Source organism: Pelodiscus sinensis, chromosome 8 (assembly GCF_049634645.1).
Source record: "Pelodiscus sinensis isolate JC-2024 chromosome 8, ASM4963464v1, whole genome shotgun sequence".
In the NCBI taxonomy this organism is placed as follows: Eukaryota; Metazoa; Chordata; order Testudines; family Trionychidae; genus Pelodiscus; species Pelodiscus sinensis.
Window position 1 is genome coordinate 9,827,625 of NC_134718.1, and position 19,926 is coordinate 9,847,550.

Sequence of the window (19,926 nt, forward strand, 5' to 3'; positions counted from 1 at the left end):
ACTGTCCAAACCATCTATGTTTATGCTAAAAGTAGCTCTCTCATCCTATTAAAAAACTGTGATGCAGAGAAATGCATGCAGTACATAAAACAGTGTATCTTACCATGAGATTGTTGCTTTCATTCCTGAAAGTCCACTAAAATATGCTAGACCAGAGCAGCTCCGTTCCCTCATGCAGTCAGCCAGGGCACAAAAGATGGAATCCATTTGCTTCACACATACCAACTGTACTAAGTTGTACATTAAGCTATCACCCTTTCTTCCACCTAAGTATTTGATGCAATGTTAATTCAGGTGCAGAGGGGGAGAAAGACAGAGCCTGCCAATATCATGTGAACTGGTGTAAAGTGATGCCATATTAATTATGCTTTGAAATGCTTTCAAAGGGATACAAAGAGTGATGTTCGTTCAGAAAAAAAACCAAATTGTCCATGGTGTATACTGAAAAACTGTCAAATGTTGTAGTCATTTACATACCTGCTTTCCCGTTTTTCTGACTTGTATTCTATGGCTATCATTAAGAGCTTTAGCTTCGCAAACACCAGTCTGCAGAAGAAAATAAGTCAAGATTCAGTGCTTCTTTATGATTTATCATGAATCTAGTATTCGTCAAAACATTTCAGACTTCCACGTTGGGACAAAAAATCCCACGTTTTTCCTTGAGACTTTTTGCTAAAACCTAAAAAAAGTCTCGGCTGGCGGCACATATAGCACTTATCAAGGCTTTTCCATAGTGAAGGTTAACAACAGCCACCCTCATTCATATATTGCTCAAGCAATTATAATGGTGCTGGTGCTGGAAACTTAACTAGTAAAGGGCACAATACTCGAAATAAAACACTTCTTCATTTTTTTTTGTACTGTGAATGTCTAGGAGCAAGTTTTCAAATATGTGTTAGAATTTAGTCATAGGAGCCTGGTTCTTACCACTGCATATTCATTAGATAAAGTCAGTTCCAGTGTTTAAACCCCTAAACACTGAAGAAGCTATTAAAAAGTCAATATTTGTCAATTACCACCACAGTTAGCAAAATTAATTACAATTCCAAATATAGGGGAAAATGTGTAGAAAGACAAATGCTGACTTTTTAACAAAGCCCACTATAATTATGAAAATCCGTGAACGCTACTATTAACTAATACATTTCAAGAAGTTTCAGAAGGGTAGCCGAGTTAGTCTGTAACTGGAAAAACTTAAAAATCAATGAACAGTATAGCAGACTTTAAGGTGCTGCTAGACTATCTGTTGTTTTTTAAATTATTCCAAGAAGTGCTGGCTTTACACTACTGGAATCCCGCTGAGTTGAACACTTGATCAACTATCTTCCTGAAGGCAGACAATTTCAGAATTATGAAATAAAACATATGGAAAACTAACTAAAATTCTTAGCTAGAACGTATTTTCATTTTGTTTTTGTCACTCAAATTTATGTGAACACAAAGTCATATGCCTCCTTATGCTCTTAACATGTGGAATAGGATTCATATCTTTTTCTTGGAGTGTTTCCTTTATGGCTTTTTACAATTTAAATAACTTCTTTTACAATGATGTACTTAGAATCTTGTATAGTAAGCCTATGTCTAGACTACACTGATCTATCGAAAAGGGTACGCAAATTGCGTACCTTATTCCGATAGTTTTTTTCGAAGAGGCTTTTCTGAAATTTGGCCCATTTGGATCTAATTTCAGAAAAGTCTCCTCTTTCATAAGAGCCTTTCTTCCTCACGGAAGGAGGAAGACAGGGCTTCCAAAAGAACGTGTCTGCTCTTCCGCAAAAAAAAAACCAGAAGAGCAGACGTGTTCTCTGGACGCGACAGTGCTTTTCTGGAATACCTCTGGTAATATAGACATAGACTCAGTGTACTTAGTACACTGTCAGTGTTTCCCACATTTACTGTACATGAATAGCATGCTAAGTACACTAAGTAGACAAGGCACTAAGTACATAATTGTAAAGGAATGGAGCTCTTTAGATGCCCAGAAATCAAACCTCCAAACAGAATGATGTAACATGACGGGAGGCTACTAGACAATCTATTTCAAGGCCAGATTTTCCCATTCACACTGCTTAAGCTGTATCAAGTGAACCACAAGCAGAAATAAATTTGCAGTAGAGATTTTCCCTTATATAGAGAGAATTTCTGATCAGCACAATGCCGGTAGAGGTGGCTCTTCAGCCTTCAGTGTTGGAGTATCCCACTTCTCCCACTGCTAAGGAAGGGAAGGTGTGCACTGAGGTCAAAGAGGATACCGGAGAAGCTATTCATGAGCAAAGCTTTCCAGTACTCTCCACTAGTGTAAATTAAAACTGTGATCTGACCCTTGTGCAGGGTCTCAACTGGATGGTTGAGATTAGCTTCCTGTCCACGGGAAAGCGGCATAGTGTAGTAGCATCAGGATACAATTCATATTTACAGGACTTCGTACTGAAATCAATTTGTATGGCTAAAAGTGTTTTTCTAATCTGTAACAATAAATATTTTGTTATATGTATTTGCTTGCACAATTTACTGTCATGACCATTTCTGGAAACTTAGCCAAAGACGACAAACCCAAAGTATGTTGCTGGCAACAATATAATGTCAAGAACAAAACAAAAAAAAACAAAACAAAAAAAAGCCGTTTGCTAGTACATGGCCTTTGTATGACAATTACCTCAACAAAAGGGCTGTAAGAACACGTCAGATCGTTTTCCCTCCCAATAATGATGAGAGGTCCACAATATTTGACAACAACATTATAGGAAGCCTTAATCTCTCTCTTTTTTTTAAGCAAGCATCATCTGTTAACTACAGGGGTTTGAACGCAGATGTTCATGAAGAAAGGCTGTTAAGACGCTGAATCCAACTGTTTCTACTTACCCAGAGGGAATTAAATTATTCTTGCCATTAAATCAACTCTCCTGACTGGTAAGACTAGTCATTGGCATAAATTAGATAGGGAAACCTGCTGCAGAATTTGTACACTGGGGTATTTGTTAAGTATGAGTATGAGTATTTGTACAGATATCGCCTAGTTCTAAGGCACCTAATGCCTTTGTATCTGAGAAATGGAACACAAAGATGAAATCTTTGTGAGCTATTAATATACACAGAGCATTAACATATACACAAAAGGAATCTTATATAGCAAGCTATTAAGTGGAAAAGGCTTATTCTTTTGGTATATCTTTTTTTTCTCAAAGCCATTCACATTTTCTTCAAGCCTAGTTTTGATGAAGAACTAGATCTTATCCTCAGAAAAAATCAGAGCATTTCCCATTTACTTTTATCCAGAAATCCTGCTTCAGTTACCAAAGGTATGCACATTGCAACGTTATGCCATAATAATACATGAATAAAATTCCAACTGCTAAACAGAATACAGCAGTCTCATAAATAAAACATTTTGAAATAAAAACATAAAAATCATGAAATGGGGTCAGACCAAACGTCAATCTATCCCAATATTCTGTCTTTTGACAGTGACCAAAACCAGGTGCACCAGAGGGAATACATGGAACAGGCAGTCTAAGTGACTACTTTTGTCACCTATTCCCAGTTTATGACAAACAGAAGCTAGGGACACCATCCCTGCCCATCCTAGCTAATAGCCATTGATGGACCTACCTCCATGAATTTATCTAGTTCTTTTTTGAGCCCTGTAACAGTCTTGGCATTCACAATATCCTCTGTCAAGGAGTTCCATACATTGACTGTGTGCTGTGTGAAGAAGTTCTTTTTACTTGTTTTAAACCTATTACTTTCATTTGGTGACCCCCTAGTTCTTGTGTTTTGGGAAGGAGTAAATCAGAAACACTGAGTCACAAAGGGAGCCTATGGCTCTCTTTGAGAAACACTGGATAGCTGCTTTTTTAAACACTTTCTCCATACCAGTCATAATTTTATATACCTCTATCATATCCCCCTTAGTTGCTTCTTTAATAAGCAGAAAAGTCTAAGTCTTTTAAATCTCTCTTCATATGGCACCACTTCCAAAACCCCTAATCATTGTTTTCACCTTTTTCTAAACTTTTTCTAATGCCAAGATATCTTTTTTGAGATCAGGCAACCACATCTGCACATAGTATTCAAGATGTGGGTGTATCGTGGATTTATATAGAGGCAATAAGCTAGTCACTGTCTTTTTCTCTATCCCTTTCTTAATGATTCCCCATATTGTTTGGTTTTTTTTGACTGCCACTGCATATCGAGTGGATGTTTCCAGAGAACTATACATAATGATGCCAAAATATCTCTCAAGTGGTAACTTCTAATTTAGTCCCCATTGTTCATAGGTTTGGTTCATCACATTATCACAAATTCATTCCCAAACATGCATTAAATCTAAATGGGAAAAAGTGTTTAAACTGAGAATAATAAATGGCAAAACAGAAATTTCCAAGTATCCCGACGGGGGAAAGATAAAAAAATCCCAAGCAAGGGACATACCATGAAGTGAAACAATCAAGAAATATGTAAGCCTCTGCGTATTGACCTGCAGTCATACAAAATTCAGAAGATCTGATTCTCATGCAATTTAAAGTGGGGTGTATCAGTATTAATGCAACTGTAGTTACTAGAGTTACACCAAAGTAAATGAGGGGTGAACGAGAGGGGAGCTCAGTATAATCTGTTACACCGGTCTTAATGGGGCATTAGCAGTTCCATGTCAAAATTAGAATTTTATCTACAGTCTCAACTCTGCCATATTTTCAGAGTATGTCTTCTGTCTTAACCCCTTCTGACCAATAAAATGAAACACGATTAGCATTTCTATTTTGCAAGCAATCAATGGCTGACTGAAAAAATACCCATTGTCACATTCAGTGCATGGAAAATGTTGTTCGTGTTCAAGCCAAAGCGGGGAATGATGCGACTTTTGATTTCCACAGCCTGAATCCAATAGATGATGTGGAGATAAATTATTTAAAATTGGTCCAAATATTTTTTGGGGAACAAAGTTGAATAAGTTCACATGGCAATATTTTTGAAAAGAATTTAGCAGTTCAGTTAATCCTTCCCCTGATGTCTTGGGGGGAGACAATACAGAAATTCTCATTCCTTTCATGGCTTCATTGCTAAAACTCATGATAATGCCAATTAGTTTCATCCCTGCAGGCTCACTTTTGAGAAATACCTAGTAGATGCCACTGCCTTTCACTCTTAAGAGTCTGCTGACTCGGGGATGTATACAACCCCGTCGAGTTCTAATCATGTGATGGAACCAGAAAACAGCTCTCAGCACTATGATATGCAGTGACTGAGAAGGAAAGTTTACAAGGGAACGATTTATGAGTTTCTAAGGGATTTGCTTGAACTTTTATACCCATCAGGCCCTGTTCTTGACATAGCTAGTGTCTGACAGGGGAAAGAGTCGTTTTGCTGTTAGTTTTAGTGACAGAAGCAAGATGCCCACAATCTGTGAGCCTAGTGCAAAATCCAAAAAAATCAATGAACGTCTTTGCATTGGCTACAACTAAAACCATTATAAAACCATTTTACGATAATTGTGGTATGCCATCTATTAAACCTGAAAAAGCCAGAGAACTAGCTCTTCAAATGATGCAGAGCAAAAAGGGCTAGTGGCCCATAAGTGACGCCACTGAAAGATATTAAAGGTTAACAGGGGATTGGTCATGGTGAAAAGAAAAGCGTGTGGCTGTAGTAGGGTTTTGCACACCCAAATGTAAATCTGAACCAATTTCATTAATGCTGCAAAAATGTGGGAAGAAATTCACCTTTGCAAAGCAATCCAAATCTCAGACCAGAATCAAAGAGGTTCCTCAAATCACTGTAAATACCTATTTTGAATAGTTTTGAATAGTTCACTGTAGCTGGCAAGGGCATGAGTAGGGAAGTAGAGACATTTGCTGCCAGCAGTAATAAATCTGAGAAAAAGTTGTTATTTGGTGGGTAGCAAGAATGACTGAACAGTAAACAGATTTAGTGTCTCATCTGTCAGTGCTTTTAATCAGGGGATGTAAAAAAATGACACTGTCAGGTTTCATTTTCATATTTTCATATTCATTTTCATACTCATATTCATTAAGTTGTCATGGGATAAGAGGGAAGGATAAATGGTTAAAAGACAGGAAACAAAGGGTAGAAATAAATGGTCAGTTTTCAGAGTGGAGAGTGTGTGGTCGCTCAAGGATCTGTCCTGGGACCAATCCTATTCAACTTATTTATAAATGATCTGGAGAAAGGGGCAAACAGCAAGGTGGCAAAATTTGCAGATGATACTAATCTGCTCAAGAAAATTAAGACCAAAGCAGACTGTGAAGAGCTTCAAAAAGATCTCACCGAACTAAGTGATAGGGCAACAAAATGGCAAATGAAATATAATGTTGATAAATGTAAAGTAATGCACATTGGAAAAAATAATCCCAACTACCCATACAATATGATGGGGACTAATTTCTCTGAAAACATCCACTCCATGTGCAGCGGCAGTCAAAAAAGCAAATAGAATGTTAGGACTCATTAAAAAGGGATAGAGAATAAAACAGAGAACATCTTATTGCCTCTATATAAAACCATGGTACACCCACATCTTGAATACTGTATACAGATGTGGTCTCTTCAACTCAAAAAAGATATACTGGCACTGGAAAAGATTCAGAAAAGGGCAACAAAAATAATTAGGGCTTTGGAACAGGTCCCATATGAAGTGAGATTAAAAACTTAACTTTTCTTTATCCAATTTTTCCATACCAGTCATGATTATATAGACCTCTATTATATCCCCCCTTCATTTCCTCTTTTCTAAGCTAAAAAGTCCATATACTTATTCCCACAATATAAGAACTAGGGGTCACCAAATGAAAGTAATAGGTAGAAGATTTAAAACAAACAAAATGAAGTTTTTCTTCACTCAGTGCACAGACAACCTGTGGAACTCCTTGCCAGAGGAGGTGGTGAAGACTAGGACTTTAACAGGATTCAAAAAAGAGCTAGATAGATTCATGGAGGTTAGGTCGATTAATGACTATTAGCCAGAATGGAGAGGATTGGTGTCCCTAGCCTCTGTTTGTCTGTAAATGGGTGACAGGAGAGGGAATCACATGAGAATTACCTGTTGTGTTCCTTCCCTTTGGGGCATCTGGTATTGGCCGCCGCGTGATGACAGGATACTAGACTTGATAGACCTTTGGTCTGACCGAGTATGGCCATTCTTATGTTCTCTCCATAATTTCCTGTTCGAATATCTCAGTTTACAAGTCAAAAGACTTTTTTTTATCCAACAGCTCTGTAATGGTCATCAAACTGCATTAATTTGGCTTCATTTGCACCATCAGCAACAGTGCAGTCCAAATTTATCTGACAGATTTCTAGTGCACAAGAGAGAATAAAATCCAACTCACTCTTCCAGCTACTGGTGAAATTGTGTGTGGTTTCACCTGCAAAAATCAGTTAAAATGTGGTGGTAGGTTTGAAAGAGTTTCTTTTTTGGTGTGTGTGTGGGCACAAGGGAAGGACTGAGTTCTTAGAAGCTGAAAAGGAAATTAAAAGGAGGGCAGGGGGCTAATCTATGCAAACTGAAATTGCAGAAAAACATTTGCACTGAGTTTCACACAGCTTTAACGAGTGGAGAAAGTATCGGAAATGCTGGTGTTTGAAGGGCAATTTCTGTGTATAGGCTTCAATTTAGTGTGAGAACTGAGAGCTCACAGGACCCTCATGACAAACCAAGAAGAGAAGATGCATTAAGAGATCTACTGAAGAGCAAAATATTACTACAGATTTGGGGTTGTCCCTCGACTGAATAAAACGTAAACAGTCACATCTGGCCACAATCTTTTAGCAGATAAAGCACCCCAAGGACTTAGGAATACCCTCTCTTTCTGACTTAGAGGAGCGGTTTACCGTAGTGGAAAAAGCTGTGATATTTCTAACACATTTAATGTCCTATCTCCATAGAAACTAAGGCTACTTCCACATCCTTTTGCTTCCAGTTGCCCGAACTGAGTGGCAGCCCATTTATCAAAAGGCACTTCTCTTGCTACCTACTGACCCTCACTGCCTGGACAGTTGGGACGGTTTTGCAGTTACAAACGCACAGGGTGCTGTTTATTTTTCATCAGGAAGTGTATTTATTGCCTCTATCATCATACTACCCTGCCACAGGCTTATAGAAAAGAGAGGCTTCTCTGCAGCCCTCATTCTCTAGCCCAGGCTCATCCTTTGAGCTCCTCTGGAGCTGCCCCTGGCTTCCAAATGTCCTCCTCCTATTGCCTCCCCCATTACCTTGTTAGTCCTGTGATTGTTACCCAGATGCTCACAATCCCCCACCAGAAAGGGTGTAACTACCCTCAACTAGGCCTGCAGTGATCAGGATGCTGCTGATGGCACCCCGTCACTCCATTCACCAACCAGTTACGTTTCTGCTTTGCTGAAAACCCCCCCAAGCTAATAATCAACAGCAAGAGCCCACAGGAACACACATTACATCCCTCTTCCGTGTTTCAAAATGCCAGTGGCTTCATGAATGCTGAAGATCCCTGCATGATGAGAAAAATTGCTCAGTGTCTCTGCATTTTGCAGGCAGCTGATTGGACACTCTGGGGGTATGTATACACCGCATGGCTATTTCGGAATCCCAAAGAGATTCTACATAAGCCACCTGTTATTTCAAAATATTTTTCAAAATAGCAGATGCACTATTTTGCCATCCCGATAAACCTCATTGCATGAGGGAGTAGAGATGGCTTGAAATAGCGTGTTATTTTGAAATTAGATACACAATTTGCATAGCACAAATTGTGTCCCTTATTCGAGTTTAGGGTGCTGTGTAGATGCACCCTGAGTGTCCACTGATTCTTTTTTGCCTTTTCACAAGCTAGCTTGAAACACATTTTGGCATCCAATGCGTCATCTGCAATTGGAAGCCACTTCTTACTGTAATGGAAATACTTATGTGCCAAGCTCAGTGATGTACAACACTACACTCGAATTACCACTGTGCTTTAATTAACCTGAATTGAACAATGTTATCATTATACTGCTGGTGCATTTAGTTACATCTTTTTTTCTTCAAGTTCAACTAGAAAACACAGATAATTAAACCTCTGGATAATCAAATGCCTGAGGAGAGCTCTAATGTTCTGGGATGTTCCTAAACCTCATCAAATGGCCCTTCTTTATTGATTGTTCTACCTCAGCTATATCAGTGGGTTAAATGAATGATAACTCCATGCTGAATACACTCTCCGCCACCTTTTTTCTAGGAAACGTATGGAAACTTGACCGGATTTGAGAAAGAATTTTGCTTGGATATTTTCTCCTCATAAAAGCAGCTTAGTTCATGTGGTCAGAGTATTGTAGACTTTGCTTAACACCATGCAGAATGGTATCTTTTGTGATTTTTTTTTTTTTTGGCTTAGTGCATTTGACGTAGAGGGAGACATTTTTTAATACAATTTTCAGTTCAAACCAGCGCTGTCTGCTAATAAATCAATCACAGGCCCTGGAAGCTAAGGGCTGCAAAGGGAACACCTTCCTCACACAAATCCCCATGGACGTGTGGTCTGGCTTCATTTAAATCTACATAAGCTCCGAAATAATTTATGGCCAAAGTTCTATCACTTGCAAGAATGGAGGCGACAGTAGATTTATGTCTCAGAGTCATCATGGTCTATTGGCCATGGCCAGGCTGGGACTCAGATACCCGGAGGATCTGTTCGTGGGTTTGATGCTGATTTGTTACATAACCTTGAGCCAATCACTTCACCTCTCTGTTGACTCTCTCCCCTCCTACCCTGTCTGTCTCATCTAGTTAGACTGTAAACTCTTCAGGGCAAGGGCTACGTGTTTATACAGTGCCCAACACTTTTTGGTGTGAGTCTAATAATAAACAACAACAACAACAACAGAAATCTGATGGCCAAGACTCTTCTGGAAGCATTTGGGGTGTTTGTGTCTATCATTGTTGCTTTGTGCACTTTCACTTCCTTCTGACAGAGCACTTCCTGGACAGATGAAAGGCCACTCAGTCCTCTATAGGAATAAGACTTATAACTGCCCTGTGGACTATGCAGGACTATTCAGTCCATGCCCAACACGTTCTCCTCTCATTGTCAGATGGATCTATTTTTCCTGGCAGAAGTTATGTTTGTTCAAAGCATTTTTCAGGCAGTTCTATGATGTGTTAAATGACTCTCTCCCTACAGTATATATAACTCCTTTACATCTGCCCAGATTAATGAATAATTTTCTAGAGATCAGGCAATAATCAAGCAAGTGATGCTGACAAGCACCATCCAAAGAATGGGAACTATTAGAAGAAACAATTGGACACCAGTTATGAATAAATAACTCCCTTTAACCAGATTGCTGATTCAGTTTTTCAAACACACTTTGGCATTTAGGCTTTCGTTTATGTTCCCTTACTTTTAAGTCTCTTCTGAAAACAGACATTAAAATTTTTGTAGTACTTCCATACAGTGATTGCTTTAATGTTTATTTTACTGGATCCCATCTGATGAGGCAACGATATCGGGATTGTAACAGAGTGGAAATGCCTCCCATGGAAACCTTTGATTTCACTTGAGAGCAGGCAACGAATGTATGACAATTAATATATATCTACTTACTCACAAACTGCAGGGAAGGACAGACCCACAAAGGCACTAGATAAATATTCTGTATACATTTCATTCGCGACTCCTTCTAGATAGTATTTCTGCCACGTATCCTCTTCAATCTAAGAAAAAGAAACACAGATGCAGAGTTGTAAATTAAAAATTGCTTTCTGCAAAAAATATAACCAGTGGATTTAATATGAATCAGTTTTTAGTTAGTTGAATTTTGGAGCCCAGTTTCCTTTTTTCTTTACAATTAATAATACTTAGCTAGCAGGGTTCCACTGGACACTAATAAACAATGCAAAGTAAAAATTAAATATCACTGTACTTGACATTGTTTGGGATTTTGTGCAGGTACATTGCAATAGTGGCTGAATTAAAGTTGTGGAAAGGAAAGAGCAAGGCAGTTCCTGATTTTGTTTTGTGAAAACTCTCCCGTGAATAAGTGTAATTATTTTATCACTTTACCATGATTGTATAAAGATTCACTTGCTTTCACAATATTTGAACACTTGGGCAGTATTTTGCAATCATCACCATCATTAACTCAGCTACAACAACACTACAAACAACATTTTTAACACTAAAGGTAGGCAGAGATGGTATGCAATGTATACAAGAGAAGAGTAGAGAGGTCTTATGAGTGCATGCTTTGCAAGAGTATTTTTAGGATTTGGGGGCCCAAGTACCAGGTTAGTCTTAGTGAAGTATCCCTTCATACCCTCTGTCCTCACTGACATTTCAGTAGGGCAGCCCACAATCTGACCCCATACACAGTTTGCTGGAAAATTGCTTATCCTTCAAACTGAAATTTGCCTGCAGAAACTGAAAAGAGGGGCTACAGACACGGTTCCCAAAAAATGGTCCTGCGCTCTCTGGACAAAATTACATGTTGTCAGTGCAAACTACAGGAGCTCAGCACCTCTAAAATTCAGGGCTCTGTGCTCAGGTGAACTGGATAACTTTAGTTTTTAATTTTTTTTTGCACTTTGTATGCTACCTCCTCGTATGTGTGTATGTACATCATAGGCACCACCTCAAAAATATCTGTTTGCATAGTTTGTCTATCACTTTCCATTAAAATGTTAAAAAGTTTCATTTTCAATTGGACATCCCTTCATTTAATTAGCCCTTTGAATATTAGCCAATTATGTGATCAAAACCAGAGCCTTTCGTGATTCCAAGAATTATTATACATATGACACAGCATCAAAACAGTGATTACACTGAACAGTGAGATCATATGCTCCTTGGGGGTGAGATTAATAAACTGTGACACAAGAGTAACCAAAATAACTTGCCAGCTACACCAGAGCAGGGGAAATAATATATGAAACATTATTTTTGACATAGCAAGTTACTGACACTAATCAGAGGACGTGCAATTGCACAATACGCAAGGAAACAGAAAGTAGCAATACCAAGCCCTTTGAGAAAGGGTGGTTTTAAAACTGCCGATCCAACATGCATTATTATAGATCATGGAAACACTTCTTTTAACATGAGCCTGTGCTGCAAGAAAATTCTGGCCCTTCCATGTTGCAAAGAAACCTTAATAAGCAAATATGAATACCTAACTCCATCCTTACAAGCATCCTTTAGGATATGCCTTACATAGCAGAGACTGAGAACAGAGAGTTCTTCAGATGTAACGGCCAATGGCTTCAGAAAAGCTTTGATAGAAGCTGAAGTAGAAGGCATTTTTATCAAGCTCTTTGGATAAGAGTTTCAATTTTGGGTGGAGAATTTGTGTGGAGAGTTCTGACTGATGTTAGTGGGACTGCAACAGCTAAATCCCTTACAATGCTTTCAAAGTCTCAGTATTGGTTCATAAAAAGTGATGTTTTCTAGGGGCACATTACAAATATGATACAAAGAACACGAACCCTGATTCACGGCAACACTGAGCTGCTGATGCACAGCTGAGAAAGTTGCAAAGAGCTGGTTGTGACTTCCTGATTCAGGGATGCCCAGGACCCAGGATAAATTACAGTAGCGGAGGTTCTGCTCCAATCTATGTCACTGGCACTGCTCAAGTAAGTTCCCATAGATAACAGCTTTGTGGAACTTGGCTCTATTAGGTCTTCTCCTTCCTTCTCCCCTTCTGTTGAAGGTGGGAGGAGTTGTGGACATAAAAGGCATTTACTGTATACCACTTCCACCAGCTGTATGGGAGGGAGCCAGATTCAATGAGATACCCAACCAAGGTAAATAACTTATCACTGCTGTAAAGGATGTGATAGAAGTACCGGCTCACCATATTAAATAGCTTGAGTAGAATCCAGCCAACTGTTCTGAGACTGCATGTAAAGCTTTACACTCAGGGCTGTATATTTTTAACGTACAGTATATTAAATGAGTTTTTTTAAAATTGTGGCATGTATTTCTTTCTTGCATATATATTCCTTATCCTAATATGAATGCACATCTCTGCTGGAATTCAAGCAACAAAATTAATGCACAGAACTCCAGTGATTCAGGGAAAGATGCCAAAATTAATTTTTCAGCCATTCAGTGATCAATCAAAAGAAGAAAAGCATCCCGAGGCAACAATATATCTCTGCCTGTCATGTCAAACTACAGCTGTTTTAGAAGAGCATTAAAGCAAGAACTTCTTGAACAAAATGCAGGGCTTTAATGGAGTATCTCACTGGAGAGTCAAAAAATGAAACTGGAGATAGAAAAGACTTAGAGGTCATTGAGAGCAATCCTGAATTGACTAGGGATGCAATCTATCATCCACTGCACACAATTTTTTTTCCAGTTAAGTTTCTAATGGCTTTCCACAACTTTCCTCAGTTTAATACATATAATTCAGGATCCTAAATGTTACAGTAATGAATATCATTATATTGCTCTTACATTAATTATATGCCTTATTATTCTACTCTAACACTGCTTTTAAAGCAGTGGCCTGATTTTCAAATGTCCAAATTTGTTAGGAATGTTAATTAATTCAACAGAAGTTTTAACATGAATTACATTTCCAAAAAAAAAAGTGAAATACTGTCCATGGACACACTGACTAATTGACCCAAATCAATGTGCAAAGCGTTAGAATATTCATATTTCTCTTGCTCCTGGTTTCATTGGCAACACATTTAGAAAATACCGACTGTAACTAAGTTATACCGTTGTGTTCATTGGTGTTACTCCAATGCCACACACTGAAACACGTAAAATACAAAATGGTGGATGATACATTAAAAACCAATTCAGGGAAGATTGGACAGTACAGTGGCCAAATCAGGAACAATTAATGTTGAGATAGAGATTCCACCCCATAGTTCAAGTTGAACTCGGCAAACCAGGACTCTCTTCTCCGGCATCATCAGTGGTCCTGTCGGACTATGGATGTTCCTTGACCAGACAGCCTGGCAGCGAGGAGTCCAGTGGCAAGAGGGCTGGTGGCCTGTGGGGGTCAGGAGCCCAGCCAGTTTGCCAACAAGGGTGCCAGCGGCCAGGAGGGGGAGCTTAGGAGTGGGGACCGGCGGCCAGCAGGGAAGCCCAGCAGCTGGGGAAAAGCCCAGAGACCGGCAGCAGGGAGGCTGGCATTGACCTCCCCAGGTCCTGATTCTTATTTTCCTTCCCCATTTTAATTAACATACCTGGAGTTGCGTATCACAATTCAACCTTCCCCTTCCCGGCTGCATTCTCATATTGGACACTTCAAAAGGCACTAATGGAATGGGAGTATTGCAGACTTTCTAAGAACTCTCCATTGAGATATCTATTTAAGACAAGGCATTGGTCTCGTGGTGGGCTGCTAGGTAACCCGGGACATTAGTTTTGGAGATGCAAACATACAATTTTAAAAAAAATTACATGATGAGAATGGTCCAAATCTCAACCTCCCTGAGAAGTGAGCTGCAAATAATAAAGATTTCATCCCCAAAGATGGTTTTGCCATTCCAGAGCCATGTGAGGCTCTAAAAAGATGTTTCCATTGTGTAACATCCTGCCACATGCACAGAGATCATCTTGCATCCTCTCTATTTATGGCTGGTGAACGATGTTGGACAAGCAGCTCGGAAACCAGAAGTTCTCTGTTTGTGCACAAAACAAATCCATCCCACACAGGGTAATAAACAATATCACATGGCCTCCCCCAAGCATCATGCCAATATATCCCAGCAATCACATAGTATAGAAATAAGGTGACCATGCCTTCAAAATCAAAACCAAGAGCTTTTTTGTGGCAATTTTAGGTTTTTGAACTATGAAAATGCTCCTCAACCTGGCTCTATTTCAGAAATATAGTTAAATGCCTTTCCCTCCCCATGGGAAAAGCACAGGGATTTGGAACTCACAGAGAGGGGCATTCACTCATTGGGACTCAGAATGTAATACTGTTGGTCCAAGTTTTTTTTAACAAAGTTGGGTCTTAAACAACGATTGGTATGAAATACACACTTACTAGATGATGCGAGTGAAACACACGTGTATACCAAATAATATACAACCCCAGTGATTTCCCCATTTCTGAAGACAATCAACATTTCACTGTCATAGTAATTACTTATGTAGTCAAATAAATACACCGAATTTAGCCTAACTATAGATACTAGTGAATTCCCAGTGATGGAAATGTCTTTGATTTAAAACAAGCAAGACAATGGAAATATCTTTGATTTAAAACAAATAAATTAAAATCTTCAGGTCCAGCCTTCCAGTTACAAAGATACCATCTTGTTATTAACAGTAATGTGACAGCAGATTTTGGATCCTTACGTTTTCTATCACTGTACTATGTGGACTTCAAAGTTGAGCCCATCAGAAGAGATTTCATTTCAGAGCAAACAGTTTCAGCAATTAACTTTTGCTTGTTTGCCAAACAAATGCTTTCCAGCAGAAGGCATAAATCTTTCTTTATTAAGTTCTGGGGAGTCCAAAAAAAGCCAAATTGTTTCTTTGGTTCTTGTATCAAAGACGGAGTTTTCTCTCCTGTTCATAGTTATTGGTGTGGAGTGCTGCCAGTTTGAGAAGTTGGTAATTTAAATAATACCTCCTATTCTTCTTGATAAAGACTCTCGGGCTTGCTCTACACTACACGGGAAGGTTGAAATAAGATATGCAACTCCAGATATGTAAATTATGTAGCTGGAGTTGACGTATCTTACATCACGTTTCCACGCTGTTCACACAGTAAGTGGCCAATAGGAGCAAATGCTTCCATCAACTTTCCTTACTTCTCGTGAGAAGCAGGAGTACTGGTACCAGTGGAGGCGCCCTTTGAGTTTGATCTGCGGGTCCATACTACAACTGCTAAACTGAACCCAAGAGGATTGAATGTGGCATGTCGATCTTCCATGTAGTATAGACATGCCCTCAGAGGTTCTCTCTCTCCAATGTTCTCTATGGCAGAATGGGCAAAATACATCACACAAAATTTAGTACTTTGTGGAGACTGTGGAATTTGCTACAAAAGTTCACATCACCCCATGTCAAAAGCAAGGAAAATGTAGGAGGAACGCTTATGATGCTCTAAAATTAAAAAGCAGAATACAAGGGATCTATATTGCAGTTGCAGTGAGCATTTCAGACTGTGTCAGATCCCATTATTTATTCTCTTTCCTTCTTGTACCTATCCCTTGCGCTCAAATGTTATTCCCCTTAATTTGTTTATTTTCACATCATGGGCCAAATTCAGACCTTCACCAGAGTTTTGGGGGCAAATGCATATTAAAACTTCCATCTCTCCCCTTCTCCCTCCCCCCCCCCCAGGAGTTGAGCAGTGCTCCCTGTAAACTAGGCACTTGTGCATCCATTGAAGAAAGATTCAAATGCCACCCAGCTAATGGGGCTGGGGGTTGTTGTTTCTACAAGTGATGCACATTTACACAAGCCTCAGTGCACACAGAAAAATTTATTCTGCCCATGGATGGAAAAGCTTAGCGGGAACATTGGGGTTGGACCCTTTTTTGCTTGTTTTTGAATGAGTAAGAAATGCACCTCAAAAACACAGGCACACACCTATACGGACTATAAGTCCTCATGCGCAGGGCATTAGATGATCACTGACAGTGTTAGGAAGTGACTCTGCATGTTTAGCACTGCAAAAGTAGGTATGTTTTATGCGCTTTCAACTTTCTTTTGAGTCTATTGCAGGCCCGCTGATGGGGGAGGGGCAATTGCCCACGGCCTGGAGATTTAAAGGGTCCCAGCAGTAGTGATGGTGGGAGACCCCGGCCCTTTGAACTGCCATTGGAGCACTGCTCCACATGGCTCTGGGGGCTAGGATACACCACAGTCTGGGTGATGCTAAGGGATGACTGCTTTCGGTCCCACTCCTCCTGTCCTAGGCTCCGCCCCTTCCAGGGCTGTGGAGCCAGGCCCTCCACACACCTTGCTCCGGGGCCGCAGTTGGTGTTGGCCTCGCTGGTCAAATGATTGTCAGAGGCAATAGCCAATTCCTTCATCCATTGATAAAGCTTCCACTTGGGCACTGAATCTTACTTAGTGAGCTGATCAGGAATGTAGGATACACAAGAACTATGAAGTTAATATTCCACTGCAGGGTTTTTAACTAACTTTGCATAAAAAGTCAACATTTTCTTAAAGTCGCCTCTTGTATCTGGTGGGCTTTTGTGTCTTCAAGCCCTGTAAACCCAGCCCAGTGCACCCTAGCCAGCCTTCCTGCCTCTTTTTACAGAGATTGGATTTTATCTACATGTTTTGTTAGTCTATAAAGTGCTACCAGACCATTTTTTTTTCTGTAACAGACTAACTCGGCTACCCCCTGAAACTCTTTTGTTGGGATTTTAAAATCTCAGTTTAGAATTTTATAGCCGGGGCAGCATTCTCTGTTCAAGTATATGGGCCATTGTGGGATTGGTACTTGAGAGATACACAAGAAGCTTCCCTTCTTTTCCCTGGCTCATGCACGGGCTGATCGCAACAGCAGTCTTTGTGAGTAGGACGGGTTTGTTATTTGCCACTTCCAGGAAGCAAATTAGCCAGCACTGAGCTAGGGCAGAAGGGCCAGGAGTTTGCAATATGGCCTCAATGCCCCCTTTGACCAATCCTCAGGTAGGCCGAGTTATCTTCACTGCCCTAAAAGACAGTGCTAAATGTGCATCCTCCATGAAAAGGGGGAGAGGGGGAGGCAGCTTCTTGCTCCTTGACAACAAGAGCTTTAATCAGATTGTGCAATCGAGCACTACATATTTTTAGAATCATTTCTAAATAAGAACCCCATTTGTTTCACCCCTATTAACTTTGTTACCCCAGGGGGGAAAATAGGAGGGTATTTGATTTAGGAAACATATGCTAATTGATGGAATTCGTTGCTGTTGTCATTAACCGCCTGGTTTTAGATAAATCCAAACAGATGTAGTATGTTCTTGCATGCTTTTTCAGATGAGCCAATTTGGCCTGTAAGTGTTCAGAAAGAAAGATGAATTAGGAAGCTGGGTGGGGAATCTGCACTAGAAATCAAGCTGTCTTTCAATTTTATGTTTTAGTTTTCTGTTGAAGAGACCCAAGAGACTAAATCAGCATATTTACTCATTACTCAAGAATCTGACAGCCTAAGAATTAAACAAGAAATCTCTCCCCCGCTCCCCTCACAAGTTGCTAACTGCTCTGATAAAAAATCTGGGAAAACTAGGCACTTTATAAGGACAAACGCTTGAATAGTCTATGCATAAAATCTTGTTACAAATGTATTTCTTTCCAGTCACACACAAAAACAAGTGTTTAACCCCATGAATGTGGCAGATTGATTTGGCTAATCACGTCCTAAAGACTATCCTGATCTGAGACCTTTAGGCACAGTTTAAGGCCCAGCCTCGAAGATCTGTGCATGCACATGCTCCATGGAAGTCCACAGAAGTTGTACACTTCCACATTGTGTAGCATCTGAGAATCTCTTTTACCTTATAGTGATGACATGGCATTCTCTTCCATAGCGTGTCCATGGCTTATTGAGCACCTAGTCACATAAGTAATGCCATTAAGATGCAACCAAAAGGGATGGTTTATAAGCATTAACCACAGATGCAACCCAAAGAAGATCTCGTGAGATAGATAAAATAAGGAGAAGCCTGGCTTATTACATTAAAGACATTTTGTGGGCCCTTGCCACAATGCAGATTATGTAAAAGAGTAATTTACATCTGATAAAAAAAAGTATCAGACGGACTCTATCTTAGGGTGCATTTATACTGCACCATAACTGAAAATAAGATACGAAATTTGAGCTACGCGTATTTTATTTCAATGCTATTTCGAAATAGTCTACTCAGCGTCAAATTTCAAAATAAAGCGCTATTCCAAAATTAACCTTACTCCTTGCAGAATGAGGTTTACAGAGACATCGGAATAACAAGCCTTAAATAATGAGCTTGCTGTGAAGACGCGGGATAGCTATTTTGGGATACTCCAGTATCCCGAAATAGCGTTGCAATGTAGACGTACCGTTATAGTCGATAAAGCCACAAAGGCTCAATCAATCCATTTCTAACCACCAAGGTTAACAATGGTATTACGAGGAACATCAATAGTTACTTAAGGGTGTCAAGGAGGGATTTCACCATACTTTCCCCCCCCTTTTCGATTGTGTACTTCGTCCTTCACTCATTTATGCAATGTCATCTCTGGGGCACACTCGAAAAGAGGATAGAATACACTGCCCTGGCCTGTTCCTATGGAGAATAGGAGTATCATGGCTTGAAAGAGCCTGCCTGAAATGAGCCCAAGAAAAGGCATTCAGAGGTCACACAATCATTTTTATCACTGATGCGAAGCAAGTCTAAGACACTTCAGAGAGTAACTATAAATATGTATGCAATATAAGATCCTAAGGACAGAAAATGGGTGCAGACAATTAACTGTTTCAACTAAAACAGTCTTTAATGAATCTGAACCAACAAGAAATCTACCATAACTCTCCCCAAAGAGTGACCACATTGCAGATTAGGTGATACACATTTTCCTCTTTATAATTTACATTCTGCTAGTGCCTACATGCTCTAACTGATTTTGGTGCCACCTTGTTCAGTACTTTGCATGCACATACAGTCGGAGGCAGTCGGAGGCAGTCTCTGCCCCCAAAGAGATAATAATCTAAACAGAAAATAAATAAGTACAAGGTGGTAAAAAGTGAATCATTTTACAGATAGTGAAATGAAGATGAGAAGCAAAGGTGGAATTTCAGAAGGTGGGGGAGCAGCAGCTGTGTGCTCTGGGACACTGCTTGCTTTTCATCCCATTCCCCAGACTATCAGGGAGCGAGGGGAAAGTACTTGCCAGCCAGGTGTGAGAAGCATGCACGGAATGCGTGTACTTTCCCTTCGCTCCCTGATAGTCCGGGGAATGGGATGAAAAGCAAGCGGTGTCCTGGAGCGCATGGCGGCTGCCC

At 39.9% G+C, this 19,926-nt stretch overlaps 1 protein-coding gene across 27 annotated transcripts in view; it reads right to left on the bottom strand.

The window, feature by feature from the left end:
- The window catches only part of KCNMA1 (potassium calcium-activated channel subfamily M alpha 1), a 742,164-nt gene that overhangs the window by 151,294 nt on the left and 570,944 nt on the right, over positions 1-19,926 (bottom strand). For all 27 annotated transcript variants that reach the window (XM_075934710.1, XM_075934709.1, XM_075934712.1 and 24 more), the window contains 2 exons: positions 10,575-10,684; positions 478-546 (listed from right to left, as the gene is read on the bottom strand). In XM_075934710.1, the coding sequence (XP_075790825.1) occupies positions 478-546; positions 10,575-10,684 (179 nt within the window). The remainder of the gene's footprint in view (positions 1-477; positions 547-10,574; positions 10,685-19,926) is intronic.